General features: G+C 53.4%; 2 protein-coding genes across 3 annotated transcripts in view; both read right to left on the bottom strand.

The window, feature by feature from the left end:
* The window catches only part of LOC129563100 (disks large-associated protein 4), a 63,868-nt gene extending 51,169 nt beyond the window's left edge, over positions 1-12,699 (bottom strand). For both annotated transcript variants that reach the window (XM_088843816.1, XM_088843815.1), the window contains exon 1: positions 11,667-12,699. In XM_088843816.1, coding sequence (XP_088699942.1) covers positions 11,667-11,697 — 31 coding nt within the window. In that variant the 5' untranslated portion in view covers positions 11,698-12,699. The remainder of the gene's footprint in view (positions 1-11,666) is intronic.
* A 123-nt stretch (positions 12,700-12,822) lies between these two features.
* Positions 12,823-18,886, bottom strand: part of LOC148775347 (disks large-associated protein 4-like) — a 76,030-nt gene continuing 69,966 nt past the window's right edge. Inside the window, exon 7 of the mRNA XM_088843625.1 lies at positions 12,823-13,061. Coding sequence (XP_088699751.1) covers positions 12,823-13,061 — 239 coding nt within the window. The remainder of the gene's footprint in view (positions 13,062-18,886) is intronic.

The raw sequence follows: 18,886 nt of genomic DNA on the forward strand, positions 1-18,886 counted from the left end.
GCCCCTGGACAACCAGTCCCTGCCTTCCCTCTCCTACCCTAGGCACCCTCCCCTAAAAATCTCCATCCACATGGAGCTTACCCAGCTTTTGAGGTCATTGCTAAAGCCTGCCTCGATTGGCTTCATCTTTCCCATCAGAGCCCCACACTCGACAAAGAGCCATCAGATGACCAACTCCTCTCCAAACACCAGGTGCATCTGTACTTTTCCAGGCATGGGACAGAGATGGTCCTTAAATATTCCAAATCTTCTCTGGATATAGCAATAAGAGCAGGGCTAACATTTCTTAAGTGCTTCCACTGTGCCTGGCACCAAGCTGAGTGCTTCTCACTCACACGCACACTCACACACACTCACTCACTCTCATCCTCACACTGTGACTCGTGTGATATCTGTATTATTACCTCTATTTTGCAGATGAAGAAACTGAGGCCCAGAGAGGTTAAGCAACTTGCCAAAGCCTCACAGCTCTAGGCAGCAGTCTAGGATCTGGATCCCAGCAGTATGACTCCAGATCTATGCTCTTAGCTACCAGGCTGCACGACCCCTGGCATCTGGGATTCGGGACACGGCTCGGCTTTGTAAGCGCCGGGTTCTGCCTCCCAGGGGAGCAGCACGGTCCGGTGTGGATCGTCAGTGCAGTCGCTCAGCCACAACGTCCAGATCACCTACTGTGTGTTCAGTGTGTGCCCTCCCAGAGCAGACTTGAACCAACGTGGCTCTGTGCCTGGGGAACCTTAGGATTGTGCAGAGGAGAGGAAAAGAGGTGGACAAAAAATCCTATTTGTTAAAGCAACCAAGTTGTTACATATCTGCTTTGGCAAGGCTGAGAGTTTCCTTAGAAAAAGCACAGAGAAACAGGAACTTGAGACCCCAGGTAGTCAGGCAACAGTTCATCTCTGAAACACACGGGTGAACCCAAAGCGTGTTAGAATTTTCTCACTAGCTCCTGAGGGACCAAGATCGATTCGGTTGAACAGCAGAACTAGAAGGATCTCGCTCCTGCCAAGAAACAAATGGGGAACCTGAGATCCAGGGGCTTGTTGGAGGCCACCTTTCGACTCCTGGAGAATCATGGCTCCTGCTCCCCACACCCTTTCCTCTCCAAGCCCCCGGGGCTGGAACCACAATCAGGACAAAAGGCTTTCAGGCCATCTTGGTCCTTGAAACCAAAAGGGGGTGAGGTAAGTGCCCACAGAGACTGAAAGTTTAAAAGCTTTCTTGGTGAAGACAGGCGCTAGCTCTTACCTTCAGGGAGACTGGAACTGCTCTGTGCAAGCTGGATTCGGGAAGCCAGGGTTGATTTCCCAGGCCAATATGGGCCCAGCTCCAGCCCGGCCTTGCCCCGGAAGGACGGGAGTTTCAAAAGCAGTTGCTCCCCACCTGGGGCCACACCCGGGAGAGGCTGACTTTACTGGGGGGAACTCGTCGAACTGGCCATCTCCCAGACAGTGTGGGCCTGGCCAGGAGGCCACCGCCTGTCTGCAGCCTGGCGCCTCTCCCGGCGGGGCCCTGCCCGGCCCCCACCCAGCCAGGCCCCCAGAACCAGGGTGGGAGCCGGTTGGGAAGAGGCCTGCTCCCCTGCCAGCGAGGCCTTGTGAGGCCCCCCAGGGCCCACCGCGGCTTGGGCTGGGTCTCTGGCGGCTGCTTCCTGCTTTATCTTTTTCTTTCACTTTGGTTTTTAACCCCAAAGCGAAACTAAAGACGGGGACAACGTGGGAGAGAGAGTGAGAGTTAAGGGCTGAACACCTGACTTCTCACTTGGGAGGAGGGCCTCAACCTCGGCTTCAGTCTCCCCACTGATAAACAGGAGGAGGAACTCGGCGAGTGATTTCAAGTGTCCTTTTAAACTAGAAAAAGGACAGAACTTCCCCTTCCTCATCCCCGCCACCACTGAGAACGGAAAAGAAGCTGTAGAAATGACCAGAGGATGACCTTTTGGGTCATCCTTGTGGGTCTTCCTGTGGGCTTGTGGGAGGAGGCAAAACTCTGGCCGCCGTGTGGAGACCCTCCCTCATCTCCCTGTCTTGTCTCTCTCCAACCTGTCAACTCAACTCTTTTATTCTGAGCAGCCCCTGGGACAGAGCAAAGTTAGGAAGACCTCAGAGATGAGCCCGACCCGGTCCTGGTATAAGAGGAGACACCAACAGCTGCCTGGAAACTCCTGACTCAAGGGCCAACAAGGCCATCTGCCAAGAATGACAGCAGCCCACTCAGAATGGGCCCAAACTTCACTCTCTGCTGACCCGGGGTGCCTGCCACAGTATGGCTAAGACCACCGCCATCTGTGGAGTTTTCCCCCTGGCTGGTTTACCACATCTTCCCACTGGTGAGACGGAGCCTGGTGACATGAGAAAGGCAGGGAGGAGCCTTTCCCCATCTCTCAGATGAGGAAAACTGAGGCTCAGAAAGGCACAGAGACACAGTGGCCAAGCCAGAACTGGATTCAGGAGCTAAGTAAATATTTGCTGGACCAATGAGCTTACTGGCTGAGCTGCTGCCAAGCAGGTGTGGCACACACCAGAGAAGCAGACGAAGGAGGATACAGCGTGTGTGTGTGTGTGTGTGTGTGTGTGTGTGTATGTGAATGTGTGTGCGGCACACACCAGAGAAGCAGAGGAAGGAGGATACAGTGTGTGTGTGTGTGTTTGCGTGTGTGCAGTCATCTCTCCCTGGAGACCAAGTCACAAACAGGTCCCCAGGTACCTATAACAACATCCCTTCCCCCCATCCTGGCTCCACTTCTGATGTGTCCCCCAGCCCATCTCTTCCCTGCTCCCCCCGCCCTCCCATCTGCACCTTACTCTAGAGACATCTCACTGGCTGAGCACTGCTGAGTGACACTGGTTGGCCTCCCCCTCTCTGGGCTGGATCAGCATGCTGCTGCTGCTAAGTCGCTTCAGTCGTGTCCGACTTTGTGCGACCCCATAGACGGCAGCCCACCAGACTCCGCTGTCCCTGGGATTCTCCAGGCAAGAACACTGGAGTGGGTTGCCATTTCCTTCTCCAATGCATGAAAGTGAAAAGTGAAAGTGAAGTCACTCAGTTGTGTCCGACTCTACGCGACCCCATGGACTGCAGCCCACCAGGCTCTTCTGTTCATGGGATTTTCCAGGCAAGAGTACTGGAGTCAATACCTAACCACGGTGCTTTACAAAACAGACAGATTTTCAGGACAAAAGAAGGTAACAGAATTTTAGGTGCACAGATTCTTGGAAACAGCAATGCCACTTGCAGGAATGGCTCCCACAGTGATGCCTGCCCACATACATACGGCTGAGTGGGGAATGGTGTTCGTAACAGCAAGGCTGGGAACAACGTAAAAGTCCCTGAGTAGAGGACCAGATCAACAATGGGTGGCCCATCCGCCAACGGACTACTCGGCTGCGTGCAGGAATAACCTACAACAGAGACAGTCTTGCATGAAGAAGACAAGGAACAGAACAGCAGGGGCAGTAGGTAGTAAACGGGATGTACTGATGGACACAGCTGCTCACGTATGCAGAATATTTCTGGAGGGAAATATCAAGACTATTTGACCGTGACTATCTAGGAGCCTAGGTGGGAGACAGACGATTGTCACTGGAGATTTTTTTCCCTACAAGTTTGAAATGTTTAACCACCTACGTGGATTGTTTTCTCAAGAGAAGCATAACTTTTCCACATAAAAAAGAACTCCAGCAAAATGTAGCCAAGGAAGCTTTCTTCTAGGTGACAGGCATTGCATTCCCTGGGGGCGAGGCCCAGAAACCTGGATTTTGAAGCTTCCTCAAGGGCTGCTGGTCACCTTGAAGACTAGGTGGTCAGCCTCTGAGAGCAGATGGAGGCAGCCTGGACACCACAGGGCTCCGGGCAGGGGAGAAAGTAGCAGGGAAGACTCAGGGGAAAAAACCTTGGCCTTAAGGCATAAGAAGGACTTGAAGAGGGCTTTGACTGTTCAACAGATACAGGTGGGACGGGGAGTTCCTCCAGAAGGACCGGGGAAGGTACTTTGGGCTAGTAGAACAGAAAGGTGGAAAAGAATCTCTTTCCATATGGGATACTGGCAAGTCCCTTCCCCTCTGATACGTGGTTCCCACTCATGGGAAAGTGAGGAGGCTGGGAGAGTTCCTTCCAGACTGATAAGCCTTCTTACGATATGCCTTTATTTTGTCTCATTTAATATTAAAGGAGGCAAGGAGGGTCCCCAGCTTAGCACATGGCCACAGGGCTCCACATCTGTGCAGACTGTAACCAAATATTTGGAGGTGACAGAAAATTCAGGCCAGGATCTTAGGTACAGCCGCCCTTGGGCGACTTCCATCCCCCTGGGGAGAAGCAGATGGCCTTCTGTAGAGATGCTCCCCCTCACCTTCTTGTTAATAATTAAGTCATTACCAAAGACTTCCTTTGTCACTACTGAAGTTCAGTTTGCAAAGACTTGCTGTCTTGGCTTGCTTTATTATGATGCTCCAGGTTGAAGGCTCACAGGCTACAACAATTTAGGTGTAAGCCTCATGCCCAAATTCTACAGCTCTGCAGCGGAAAGAGCCCAGAGTTGGGGGAAGGAGCACTGGGGTAGATCCTTGCTAGAACCTGAAGGTTCGGTGGACTCTTGGAGGTCAGAAGCTAAGTCTCTAAGATGGCTCTCCTGGTTACTGTATCCCCAGGGCCAGCTCATCACCTGGCACACAGCAGGCACTTAACAAATATTTGTTGAATAAGTGAACAACAGCTCAGTCAGTAAATCCCAGAATGACCTTGGTCAAGTCACTTTCTGGGAAATGAGGATGACAAGAACATAGTGACCTCCTAGGGTTGTATAAAAATCTGAGATAAGGTGGATGAAAGTTCTCTGCAAATCAAAAATGGGCTACACAAACATTAAGGATCCAAAACTAATGTGCTGAGAACAAAACAAAAAGAATGAATACGCCTAAGAACGATCACGTTTACAACAAAGCACGTGGCAAGTGGTAAAGCATCAATCAAATGAATTACTACCATCGAAAGGGACAGCACAGGGCACTCTAGTTCACTCCTCCGATGTCTGCACAATTTCTCAGGCTTCTCAGGCTCAGTCTGTTCCAAAGGAGCACAAAAATCCCTCATCGAAACTCTTGCCCTGCTTTTTGGTATGAAAATCGTGGGAGCAGTTACAATTGTACCCTGTAAACCCCTAGGCTCAGAGAGTAGATACCAATGTATTCCCTGGTGGCTCAGTGGGAAAGAATTAGCCTGTAACGTAGGAGCCGCGGGTTTGACCTCTGGGTTGGTAAGATCCCCTGGAGGAGGAAATGGCAACCCACTCCAGTGTTCTTGCCTGAAGAATCCCATGGGCAGAGGAGCCTGGTGGACTGCAGCCCATGGGGTTGCAAGAGTCGGACGTGACTAAAGTGACTTATCACTAGCACTGGCATAAGGATCCCAGGGGTGTTTACTGCAGACAAGGGAGGAGTGGGGAGAGGAGGATGGAAGCTGTGCTTGCCACGTGACCTCAAGACCCCCGGCCAAGGAGGCACACAGGGGAGGACTGGCCACTAGTTTCCAAGCTGCGCACTGTGACCAACCACTGCTGCCTCCCCTGGTAGCCACTCCCCCTCACCTTCCTTCTGCCAGTGGGTATCCCTGGCTGCAGCCTGGGAAAGGAGAACTGGGTTTCATCACCTGGCTCTCCTGTGCTAAGAGGACCTTGGACAAGTTCCTTCCTGTCTTTGTGGCTGGGCCAGGGAACACTCTCTCTCGGGGGTGGGGGAGGAGGCCGGAGGAGAATTCCAGTGCACCCAGTCATGGACGTGCCCACAGTTGGACCAAACATAGGAGGCCCAGCTCTGGAGGCTGCCCACAGCCTGACAAGTAAAACGGCTGATGTGAAGGCCCTTCAGTTTTCTGATGCTTCAACCTTAAGGAATTCTGAGCAGGTTCTCAGCCCCAATCTTCTAGGTCTTTAGAAAGCAGAGGGCGTGTGGGCTTTAGGGGATATATTTGTGCATGTGTGCGTGCTAAGTCACTTCAGCTGTGTCTGACTCTTTCGACCCCGTGGACTACGGCCCACCAGGCTCCTCTGGCCATGGGATTCTCCAGGCAAGAGTACTGGAGTGAACTGTTGTACCCTCCTCCAGGGGATCTTCCCCACCTAGGGATCGAACCCAGGTCTCTCACATTTTCTACGTTGGCAGGCAGGTTGGGAAGCTGCCTGGGAAGCCCAGGGGATGTATTAATTCAAGGGTCTCAATTCAAGGGTCAAGAAGGTTCAGATTCCTAGTACCCTAACAGTAGGAGGTTCCTTTCTAAGAAGCTGAGCTGAACTGGGAGAGCCAGTGTTTGTAGTCAGCCTTGGGTCTGAGCCGCACGTTCCTTATCTGTAAAAGGGGGATGGTAAGTCCGCCTGCCTCGGGCTTGTTGAGAGGATTTCACGAGAGCACCCATGGAGGCCCTGGCACAGAGCCTGGCACAGAGCAGGTGGACGAGCAATGCGCTCAGACTGTTATTTCCTGCTCCAGAAAGAAACACCAGCATCTTTCCCGCTGGCCCATCAGGCCCCTAGTTGGGCTCTCCTCAGGGAACATACATCCTCTGCACCCCAACTGGCCCTTCCCCTCCCACGGGCTCCACCTGCACCCCGCCCTCTCCCTTCTCCAGGATGCTTGCAAAGCTCCTCCCCTGTTACCACTTTCATTCAGTCCCACTCACCCAGCCTGACTCATCTTGAAAAAAATTCTCCAGTTGCCCTGCTCTGGCTCTAAAACCTTCCATGGCTCTCTAAGCCTCTGCTTTTCGGCTCAAGTTCAATGTGGCCTACAACCTTCTGGGCCCTCCCAGAGCGGCAGCTAAACTAGTCTACTCACTGTTTCCAAAATATGTGCTCACCGTGTCCAGCCCCCACACCTCTGCCTTTGGAGAAACCATCCCCAGGAAAGCCAGCCCCAACGCTGGTCTCTGAATCCAGTCCCCCTCTCGAGGGCTCTTGTTTCCTCTGGCTCATGCTCACTTCTTCCTCCTCAGACAATGCCTTTCTTCAGCAGATGCTTAATTACAGACTGTCACACAGTCTCTCATAATTGTAGGCCTTGTCTCCCTTGTCAAAGCCTGAGTTCCCAGGGGCAGAGGCGTCTGTCTGGTCTTTCCCATCCTCTCGGAGCCCGGCCCAGGGCTGGGAGGGCAGACCACTGGTGTTTTCCAAGCCCAGTTCAGCTGAGCTCGGTCCAGCTTCCATCACTTGGGACCACTTTTCTGGCTCCTGTCCTCTACACTGGCCAAACGGAGCCTCCATGCACCAGCTCTCCCCAGGCGATCCAGGCCAGGGACAGAGAGACGTGGGAGACCTGGGCGGGGAGGCAGGGCGGTGGCTCTTGCCTGGCTCTGACACAGTCTTCTGGGGTGCCAGGCATGCCCGGTCCCTTCCCCTCCTGGGCCTACTTCTTACAGTGAAACAAGCAACAATAATTTTTTATCTCCAGAATATAGATTTTTGTCTTCCCTGGTTCCCAGTGGGCGGGTGAGAAGCCAGCTGATTCCAGCACAGGCTGAGGGAAGGGAGGCAGCTGTGGCTCCCCGCCCACAGGCGTGGGAAACCTGAGAACCGGACAGGCACTCACAGCGCACACCTGGACAACCTCATTCAATTCCCGTTGCTGACTGCACTGCACTCCTGCCCAGCTGTTCAATGTCACAGCCCCTACCCTGGCCAGGGCTGACAGTGCCTACTGTTGGGACTGAGCAGGGGAAGTTGGTAACCTCTTTCTGGAAACAACCAATCCTGCCTGAAACAAAGAGCACAGTGAGGGCCCAGTCTCCCCACCTGTCAGTTCGGGATCATATTGGGACCCATATCACAGGATTGTTGCAATAATGCAGTGGGATTAATGCCAGAAACCGTCTAGCACAGTACCCAACACCCAGTGTAGCAGACTTGCTCCCATGTCTTGCAGGACCTTTCCGATACCAGATCATGTTCTCAGAGCAACCTGGGAGGAATGCATTTCCATCCCTTTCTGACCCAGAAGAAAACTGAGTTGCAGAAAGTCGATCAGTCCAAGGTCACACAGCAGGGACAAGCCAAACTGTGACACCAGGCCAGGAATCGCTCAGTTCAGCTTTTCCCCGAGCGCAACCCACAAGCCCTCAGCATCAGCCTCCTCCAGGGGGCTGGTTTAAAAAGCTCATTCCTGCCCCCAGACCTATCAACTGAGACCCTTTGGGGATAGGGCTCAGAAGCCTGAACTGTGTCAAGATGTGAAGCCTAAATTGTATGAGGAAACGGAGGCAGAGAGAGGTGATCTCTAAGGTCACACTTTCATTGAGTGCAGACTAAATTCAGAATCTGACTCCAGAGGCAGCAATCACAGACTTCTTGGAAGAGGAGGCATTTGACTATGTGGCCTCCAAGGGAAGAGAGGCACCACGGGGGAGGGCAGAGCACACATAAGGGCTTGAAACTGGAGAGGCCAGGCAACAGCTCAGTGTGGCTTGTGCTTCCAGATCCCCTAGGCGTGAAGAAATACATATGGAGCCTCCCTGCAGCCTGCCCTCCCCGGAGAGCCCAGAGAGAGCCGCCTGAGCTTCTGGGAGGAGCGCCTGTTGTATGCAGGGTCTATGACCAGCAGGTCTACCGTGGTGGCCCTCTGGGCATGTCTGGCTGCGGCTCAGGGTGAGAAAGTGGAGGAAGGTGGTGACTCAGTCCCCACCCTAACTCAAGCTAGTCTCTTTAAATCTGAGATGAGCTCAGAGGCTGGGAAAATGTCAAGCAAACCCTCCTGGCAGAACAGATGCCAGATGGAGAGAAGGTGGCCCGAGGGGTAGGCTACCAGGCAGCAGTAAATGTGCAGCAACATTGTGGTTGCAGGGGAAAAAGAGTCAAGAGGCCTGGGCGCAAGGCCCTCCCTGGGCCCCCTATGCTTCATTCACCTGTGAAACAGGGAGAGCTCCACTGGCTTCTGACTTCCTCCCAGGACTGTTGTGGGGAACAATGGGTAAGGAAAGAGCCTGGCAGATTATACAAGGTCTCACACAGCGAGGGAGAAGATTAGAAGATTACTGCTATTATACATCAGAACAGCCAGAAGGTGCTTTCCTTGTTACCTGAACCCCAGCCACAGAGGGGTAGTGGGAGAGGCTGGGCCTGTCTTGTACCCACAAAGAAAAAAGGGATCCAGATATTACTTGGAGGTGAAGGCTCCCATTTATTAAATGCCTACCGTGTATTGCACACGTGCGCAGTTGCTATATCATGAACAACTCATTGTGACCCCACAGACTGCAGCTTTTCCAGGCAATAAGACGGGAGTGGGTTCCCTTTCCTTCTCCAGGGGATCTTCCTGATCCAGGAATTGAACCCATATCTCCTGCACTGGCAGGCGGGTTCTTTACCACTGGGCTACCTGGGAAGTCACCTACTGTGTACTAGGTATTTTTAAATATAGAATCTCACTTAATCCTCACCATGACCCTGCAGTGTAAATATGATTATCTTGAGTCCAGATGAAGAAGCCGAAGTTGAAAGAAAGTAACTACACCAAGATTACACCCGCAGTGAGTAATTAAAACCAGGCGTTTTCGACTCAAAACCCCACACTCTTTTGTCTGGAATAGTTCCTATTAAGAGGCAGAACGTGTCGGGTATAGGGGCCCAGCTCAAGCACTGCTTCCTTCTGGAAGTGTCTCTGATCTCTTTGCCCGGACAAGGTCTCTCTCTGATGAAACCCCACAGTATATCATGAGCACACACCTGGCAGCACTCAACACATTATCCCTGTTATTTTGTGGTCATACACACTTTTACAGGTAAGACGAGATGTAGGTACAAATAGGTGGCCTTTCAGTTACCTCAACAGCCTCAAATGTCATTCATAATTTAAACTAAAAAAAACACAGGTGTTTAAAAAAAAAATCCTCAAATGTCAGAGCTGAAAGCACCTCTAAGACCACAACATCCAACTTCCTCATTTTTCTGAAGGAAAAATACAGACAGAGGAAGACACTTGTCTGAAGTCACACAGCATCTTAGCATCAGAGCCGAGAATAGAACCTTGGCAGTCTGCCGCCCAGAATTTCTTTAGGGATTCCATGATTTCAGAATCAGTCTGAGGACAAGGAAGATCATTCCCATGTTGCAGATATGGAAGCTGAAGCCCAGGGAAAAGCAGCCTCCCTGAGACGGTGCAATGTGGGGACCACACCCTGATCCTCCCACTTCTAGACCAGAAACCAAGCTCTTTATCCTCCCCACTGCAAGAAATCTGTGCAACGTATCAAGCTCGGGGCCCACAATAAAAGGTCAATGGATGTTGGAAATTGTCATTATACACCAGTGAACAGGTGACACCCACCTGTGACTGGTCTGGCAGTGCTACAGAAGAGGATGCAGGAGTCCTGGCTGAACCCTCTGTGCTCTCTGGACCTTGTCTATAAGACGAGGGAGCTATCATAGCTGATCTGATCGCCTGCTCCAAAGTTCTGGGACATCTGAGGCTTCCTGACAGCGGACCCCAGCTGTCTGTGGAGAATCTCTCAGCCGGGGCCTTTGTTCCCCTGCTCTATGGGAAGCCAGCAAAGCAGGTGGGGCTCACAACCACAAACTGACTGACTTTATTCCCAAGTGCCATTGGACAAGCAGGACCACCCTTAAACAACAATGGGATGGAACACGGAAAATCCGACTGCCTCCCAGCACAGACATCCCGCTGGGCACACCCACCTACCTTTACAAACTGAAAAAGAACAACTGGGAATCAGGGCATAAAAGGGTACAGCTGGCTCCCTGCCCTATTGGCAGGACAGATGTATTTCTGAATAATAGGCGGCAATGGAGTTTGGGGTAAAGAACTCTGGACCGGGGCTTTCCAGGCCAAGATCCCTGTCCCAACTCTGCCGTGAACTAGCCTGTGTGCCCATGAACTAGCTGCTTCCCCTCTGTGGGGCTCAGGTTAAAGCTAGGCTGGCAGTTCCCAAAGTATCTTTACAGATACTTCATTTGATCTTCATGACAACCCTGTGAGACTGACACAACTATTCCCTTTTTACAGATGGAGTAACTGAGACTGGGAAAGGTTGAGGGTCTCATTCAAGGTCACAAGGTTTGAGGCTGGCAGACCCATGGCCCCAGAGGTCTTAGACCACCACGCCCAAATCTCAAGGGTGGTCAGGTGAAGAACAACTCCTTTCTCCCCTCACCCTGACCGACGGTCTCAGCAAGACCAAGGCAGCATAAACGCTCGTTCACCTGCCCAGTCTGGTGGCTTACAAGTTCTGGCCCCAAACCTCACAGCCCAGCTGCCTAGGAGGCCGCACCCCCCTGCAAAATTTGATTACTCAAGTTGGCAAGAACGCAGCCCCCACCCCCAGTCGGGTCTAAATAAACGCCCAAGTGATATCACATCCTGCTGGTTCCAAAATAGCCCAGGCCTGCCCGCAAGCAATCACAAAATGCCAGGCCATGCAGGGCCAAGCGGGCAGGGATGCCCAGCCTGTGGCACGGTCCACACACACACACAAGCAACTAAAGCAGAAGCCTCAGAGCAGGAAGGCCCCGCACTCCCACCTCTGCCAGAGAGCCTGGCCCCTCCCGCCTTGCCCTCTTGGTGGGGAGTCCCCAGCGCCAGCCCTCGCCCCAGCGCCAACCCCATGGAGCCTCGCCGCGGCCAGCCTGCGGGTGGACTCCGGCCCGACCCGGACACCCCACCACTCACATTGCTTCAAGAGCTCCAGACACAAAGCCATGAGGGCCGGATGGGGGTCAGAGACCCAGAGACCGGCAAAGACAGTAAAGGGGAGAGGGAGAGACACAGGAGCGGAGAGAAGGGGAGACAGGGAGACGGGGCAGAGAAAGCGGGGTGGGGGGTGGGGGGGCAAGAGCCCCCAGCAGAGGAGAAGCCTCAAAAAGGGGTCTGCAGCGCAAGAGACATCGAGCGGTGACACCAGCAAGACAGATGTGAGGACAGGGAGAGGCAGGGAGAGCAAAGCAGGGGACCCCGACCCAGGGGGTTGGGCGGCGCGGAGTCCCGACAGAGAACAACAACTGGGGGACAAACCAAGGAAAGGCAGGGAGCGGGTACGGAAGTCAGGGAGCTGGGGAGCTTCGGGGGTCCCAAGGAGAGACCCCAAGGGATCACAGAGGTCCCAGCGTATAGGGGGGACACCAAAAGAGGCAAAAGCCCAAAGAAAGGAGGGCTAAGAGGGGGCAAGACCCCCGGGGTGTGGGGGACAGATGGGAGGATCCCCAAGGGGTGTGCGGGGAGTGTGGAAGGTGTTCTTAAAGAAAGCCCCCTCCCCACAAGATGAGAGGGCGCTCAGAGAGGGAGTCCCGAAGAACAGGGGCGCTCCGAGAGGGAGACTCTGAGGGATGAGACGAGCGCTTTGAGGGGGACCCGAGATCGGGGAGCGAGGGAGGGGCTGGGAGGCAGCGCGAGGGCAGAGACAAAGAGACAGCGAGCCAGGGAGAGACAAAGCGGGCGGAGCGGGGAGATGGGCCCCAGGGTCGGTGGCTGGACAGAAGGACGGAAGCGCGAGCGGGCGGGAGGACGGACGGACGGACAGATTGGGAGGAGGGCGGGGGCAGGGCCGGGCGGGGGCGGCGCCCGTCTCCTCGCGGGGCCGCGGCTGCTCTGAGCGGCGCTGGGCGGACCCCAGGCGTCCGGGCTGAGGCGGCGGCGGCGACGACGTGGACCGGACAGACCGACGAAGTGACGGACGGGCTGGCGGCGGCGGCGGCCAGCGGCGGGCACTCACCCTCCTCCCTCACGCGGCCCGGCCCGAGGCTCCGGTTTTGTACGCCCGAGGGGCGGGGCCTCTGGGTTAAAGCCCCGCGCCGGCCCCGCCCCGCCCCGCCCCGCCCCGCCCCCCGCGTCAGACGCGCGCGCGCGTCGCTCGGGACTCCCGGGGCTGGCGGGGGCGCGCGCGGCCCTCTCGGCACGTGGCCCGTCGCGCGCGCCCGGCGGGGCGGGTGCGCAAGCGCGCGGGGCGCTCAGTCCAGCCCACGCCCAGGCCGCCCGACCCCGCGAGGGAGCGCGCGCCCACGTCAGCACGCGCGTGCCTGAGCACCCGGGACTCCGCCCCTACAGCCGCCCCCACCAAACCGGTTCCAGCTGGAACGAGACGCATGCTCCCTGACGAGCGAGGGGCCCGGGGAGTCTGTACCAGTTTATCCTGGCTACACCTGGATATTCCCCAGGGGAAACAGGCTCCGCACAAGCAGGTCGTCTCACCTGTGTGTGGTCAAATTAGCCTCCCAATACTATGGACTCTACGTCCTAAGGGTTTCTAGTGTCCCCACCGCTCCCTCCTGGTTTTGCTGTGCTCATCTGGGGTCTTGCAGGTTGGGTTCTAATCAATCCCTGCTCAGCCTCTGGAGGGCTGTGTTACCTGGACAAGATGCTCATTCAACCTCCTGAATCTTTGTTTCCTCTTTAGTAAAATAAACCCATTACATCCACGATACCTTGGAGGGCCAAGTGCAGTAGGAGCTGTGTAAATTCCTAAGTCACTCCCTTCACGACTCATGGAGCTTCCCTACCTCATGGAGTCCCCGCTTCGCCCCTGCGAGTCCCCCTATTCACAGTCCTGGCCCTTGCTCCCGGCCTCATCCCTCTAGGCTGCACCTACAGTAGGGCTACCATCTGCATATCCAGTTTCTGTCCCCAACCTGCCTTGCTAAGTGACCTAGACAAGCCCCTGCCCTTCTCTGCAGCTCTGTTTTCCAAATGTAAATGGAGAAAAATTTACTAAAGATGATGCAGTCTTTCCAATACCACTGTTGTGATTTTTGCATAAAGTTATAATGATAACTGGGCTGCCCTGGTGGCTTGGTGCTAAAGAATCTGCCTGCAATGCAGGAGATGCGGGTTGGATCCCTGGGTTGGAGAGATCCCTTGGAGAAAGAAATGGCTACCCACTCCAGGATTCTTGTCTGGGAAATCCCATGGACAGAGGAACCTGGCGGGCTACAGCCATAGGGGCACAAGAGTCAGACATGACTGAGTGACTAAACGGCAACAACAAAAATATTAAAAGCAACTGTTTGCTTTTAATATTGATGCCAGGCACTGCACTAGGCACTTTGAAAATACTAGCTTACTCTGCCCTTCTGACAGTTACTGCTGCTGCTAAGTCACTTCAGTCGTGTCCGACTCTGTATGACCCCATAGACGGAAGCCCACCAGGCTCCCCCATCCCTGGGATTCTCCAGGCAAGAACACTGGAGTGGGTTGCCATTTCCTTCTCCAACGTGTGAAAGTGAAGTTGCTCAGTCATGTTCAACCCTTAGCGACCCCACGGACTGCAGCCTATCAGGCTCCTCCATCCATGGGATTTTCCAGGCAAGAGTACTGGAGTGGCTTGCCATTGCCTTCTCCTACATACCAGGACAACTAAGCCCACAATGTGCCCTGCACCACAACCACAAAAGATCATGCCACAATGAAGACTGCAACCTGACACAGCCAAAATAAATAATTTTTTTAAAACCCCATATACTTATTTGCATTCTTTATACTGACTGCTTTGTCTGTCCTCCAACCCACCCATCTGCACCCAAGAGCGTACTCTCTATGAAGGCCAGGGTTTCCATTTTGTTCACTGAGGTGTCCCTGCATCACCACTTGGCTCAAGGTAGGTGATCAGTAAACATCTAATCAATGAAAGGGATGCCCCATGGCAAGGCTCCCGTCCTTCACCACCGCTGTAGGGCCTCCATGGTTCAATGTAAGCACTTTAGTCTCTCATCCTTTGGCCTGACCTCTCTACCCTTGAGGGAGTAAGGGATGTTTTTGTCTCATTCAGAAACCTGGGGTTCCCAGTCTGCCCACCAGTCCCTGAGCCCAATCACTATTTCCCTGAGAAGGTTCTATGTGTCTGCCTAAAAATGGGACTTAGGAGAGTGGCTCAGTTAACCAGGAACTTCCTGGTCCAAGGCTGGGTGGGGCCCAGGGAGGAAGGCCCCATTCTGCCCAGTGCCCTCTGTGGAGAGGGCCCTCATTCAGGAGGCAGGAATTCTGGCTCCTCATCACTCACTCTAGGAAGGTCTCCTGGACACTCGCATTATTCTCTGACTCTATGTTTCCTGTCCAAGCTCCCTGGGCCTTGCCTGGGCCACTGCACAGCCTCCGATCCAGCCTGCCCGTGTTGCCAGATGATTCTCCTTGAAACTCCTGTGACCACACTGCAGCTCTTTACCAGAACCTTGAATGCGCACCCCTCAACACCCATAGAATAGTGGAGAACTCAAATCAGGCTGACCCGGGGGGGAAAGAGCTCCTTCACCTACTATCTGGGTTACCCTGACTTGACACTCACCTCTTCTAGGCTACAGTTTCTTTGTAAAATATCTGTCAATATGTATGTGTGCGCACATGTGTGTGTGTGTGCATGATTAACTGGGCTAAATCAAGAATGTCAGATAAGTGCAACTCTCCTGGCCAAAGCAGACATCACTAATCAATGGTGCCACACTTCTTTGCTTAACTCACTCTCAGTCCTGAGCTCCAGGGATCAGGAATGACACGTGAGTTGAAGCCTATTTGCATCACTGGACGTGATGGTCTTTGAGGTTCCTCTCAGCCCTTACACTCTGGAGACTGGAGTGTCCAACCTGACAGAAGCCTGTAGTGTGATAATCAGAGACTGTGGAGGGTCAGGCCTGGGAGAGGGCTTGGGGGACGAGGCCGCCTGGAAGGTTGGCTGCTTACTGGAATTTTGTCAGCCTCCCTTCCTGTGTCTGTACAGAAGAGAATGAATCAGAGAAGAAACTGGGGGAGCTCTGGGGGAGGGGAGAGGGAACAAAGAGAGGAGGACAGAGCATTCTGTGACTCAGATAGGAGGTGTTTGGGGGTCTCCAAACCCAAGCTTCACAACATAGATGGAGAATCTGGGGCACAGGAAGGGGCCAGGACCCGCCCAGAGTGACTTAGCAGGGCAGAAACTAGATCCAAAAGGATCCAGGGTGTTTCCCAGGTCAGCAACCTATCCCAGCTCACCCTAGAGCCTCAAGCACCACCAGAGTGACCCCAGGTGTGTGGACCTCTGTGCATGAACACACATGTACCCATGTGCCCGTGCAGAGAATGCAGCTGGCGCAGGGCAGGGCGGGTGGCGGGTATCACCCCACAGCCCACCACCAGCACGGCTCCTGAGTGATGTCACAGCCTCTCTTGTGATTCAGAGGGAGTGGGAGAGAGACAGGCCGGGGAGGGAGAAAGGCCAGAAATGGAGAGGAAAATGGGAGAGAGGGTGGTGGGGAGAAATAGGGCTGAGGGAGACAGACAGAAGGCCAAGATGATGGCGGGGAGGGGAAGCTGGGAGAAAGGGATGGAGGGAGGGTGGAGGGAGGAGAGGAAAGGAGGTGGGCAGAGTCAGCGAAGGGAGGAGGGGGAGGGAGGGCGTTCTCTGTTCTTTTCTTTCTCACAAGTGGAGAAAGAGGACGAGGATGGGGCAGACTGAGGGGTGCCCAGGGGCCTTCCCGGCAGGTCCTGTGGCTGGGGAGGGGCATGCGTAGATACCTAAACGTGTATGTGCTGCTTCCCCCACCATCCCATTAGGGGCTGACCCCCGCCTGCCAGTCACCTGCCAGAGCTATTTCCGGAATGTGGAATCTGGGTCAGAAAGGGGGAGGGAAAGAGGGGGTGTCTGTGGAGGCAGTGCTGGCAGCTGGGAAGCCAGCCAGTTCCCAGCGGGTGGGTGGGTGGGTGGGCAGCTCCATGCCTTGCCCGTGGCCACTGGGGAGGCTCTGTCTCAATAATTGCCCCCCACATCTCCCACTCACCGACTGATGCCCCGAAGCATATGTGCCCACGTGACAGTGACAAAGAGCTTTCAAGCCCCTTAGCAACTTGGGGGCTCGGAAGAGCCCTCGGTGGGCTCACTTCTTGGAGACATATGCTGAGGACATTGGGCAGCCTTCTGAGCAGGAGACCCCTGCAGGGAGACAGTGGCTGAGGGAGGGTGTGCCTGTGCATATCAGGGTGTGTCTGTAATGAGGGAGGTGATGGCTGGCAAGACTGCCATGTACGGTGGTATAGGCTGTACACAGATTAAGGATGCCACATATAGGAGAGGGTGCTGTTCACAACATAAACATAATTATATATCTATTATGACATGTTTGTGGCAGATGGCAGTACAGGATCTAAGCCTAGTAAAAATTGTGTGACATGATAATTTTGCAATAGATGACAGTTAAGTGTCTTTTCTAACCCAGCACTAAGGTATCTAAGGGACCAATTGCAGCTCTGGGCAGAGGTCTGAAAATCTGGTGACTTTGGTTTTCCCTGCAAGACAGGTGAGTTTACCTGCTGAGCATGAGGGAGTCAGAGGTTGGAGTAGAGAGAAGCAAGAATGTAGTGGTCACTATGGAGACTTGGATGGAGGGCTGAGTGGGGAAACAGAGCGGTGGGGAGTGGGGAGATGTTTTTGGTGGCTCCAGTCTGGTAGGGGCACAATTTCCTCACTGGTGTGGAGGTGGCATGAACCTTGAAGAAGACACACACATATGTTAGAGCGTGTGCAACTGTATATAGAGATTAGGTATATGTGTGTGCATACATGTGAGAACACCAATGTGCATATGCTTTCATATGTTTTCATAGAGAGAGGTCTAAGGGTATAGAATCTTATATATGTCCACAAATAGGTATATATGTGCACACATGTGTGGGTAGGTTTCAGATGTTGCTACCAATACTTTCTTCTTTTAATTTAAAAATACATTAATTTAATTAATTAATTTGGCTGTGCCGGATATTAGTTGCAGAACACTGGATCTTTAGTTTTGGCAGGCGGGATCTGGTTCCCTAACCAGGGATTGAACCCAGGCCCTCTGCACAGGGAACGCAGAGTCTTAGCCACTGGGCCACCAGGGAAGTCCTCCCATATTTTCCTGAGTATCTTGGTTTGGGCTTAAGTCCCCAAATTGAGAATAATTGAAGTCCTCCCCCCTCCCCCCTGCCGCCGTCCCTACATTTAAAGCCAGAAATTCTGGATTATTCACATAGGAGGTGCTGAACAGGCTGTGACTGAATTTTTAGCCTCAGTCCTCAACCCTTCCCTGTGTTCATGCCTTTGCTACATAACTGCAGTTTCTCCCACAAAAGGTCGAGTGTATTTCCCTGGACCTTGGCTTTGGGCTCACATGACTTGCTTTGACCAACCAGATGTTCACAGGAGACTTGAAGTGTGCTTGCACCATGGGCTTAGCCCTCTTATACTTCTGCCACCCCTGTGGGAAGCACGTGGCATGGCTTGGGCACTGATTCCAGGAATGCACTTTCGTCCCAGGAGGAGAAGGATATAGGGCATGCGGAGCAAACCGGGTGACTGGAAAGCGCATGCATGAGAACAAACGCGTATTACTGGCTGCCGCTGAAATCAGATGTGCTTGCTTGTTCCACGGCATTATTGTGACAATAGTTGATAGATACACAAATTGATACCAAGAGTGGGGTGTATGAGCAATAAAAATAGAAATATGTAGCATTGTCTCCGGGACCAAGGTGATGTGCAGTGAGCTGTTACTGGAGGCTTGAAAAAAGGTGACCTCACACTATGGAGAGAAAAATGCTTGGTAAAACTGTCCATCTATAGTAACTTGAAGAGAACCAATGGATTTGGGCAAGATGGTTTCCAGGTAAATGTTGAAAGCAGGAGCTGGTGCCTCTGGGCTGAATTTGATAAGGACTTACAAGAAAGAATGGAATTCATTAAAGATATAGGGAGTGTTGAGTATTTAGAGGGAATACAGAGAGCTCAGAACTTGGCTGAGTTGGAAAATAAATCAGTCAACGCTTCTCCAGCCAGTAAATCAGTCTCAAATTAATATGCAGCCTGGGGACAAAGATCAAACCAAGGTCATGGCCAGTTAAGATATAACATGTGGGCCAGATCCAATCAAGAGCATAGTTGCTGCTGCTAAGTCACTTCA

The sequence above is a fragment of the Moschus berezovskii genome, chromosome 15 (assembly GCF_049115385.1).
Source record: "Moschus berezovskii isolate FMDL1 chromosome 15, NW_MosBer_1.0, whole genome shotgun sequence".
NCBI classification, from domain to species: domain Eukaryota; kingdom Metazoa; phylum Chordata; class Mammalia; order Artiodactyla; family Moschidae; genus Moschus; species Moschus berezovskii.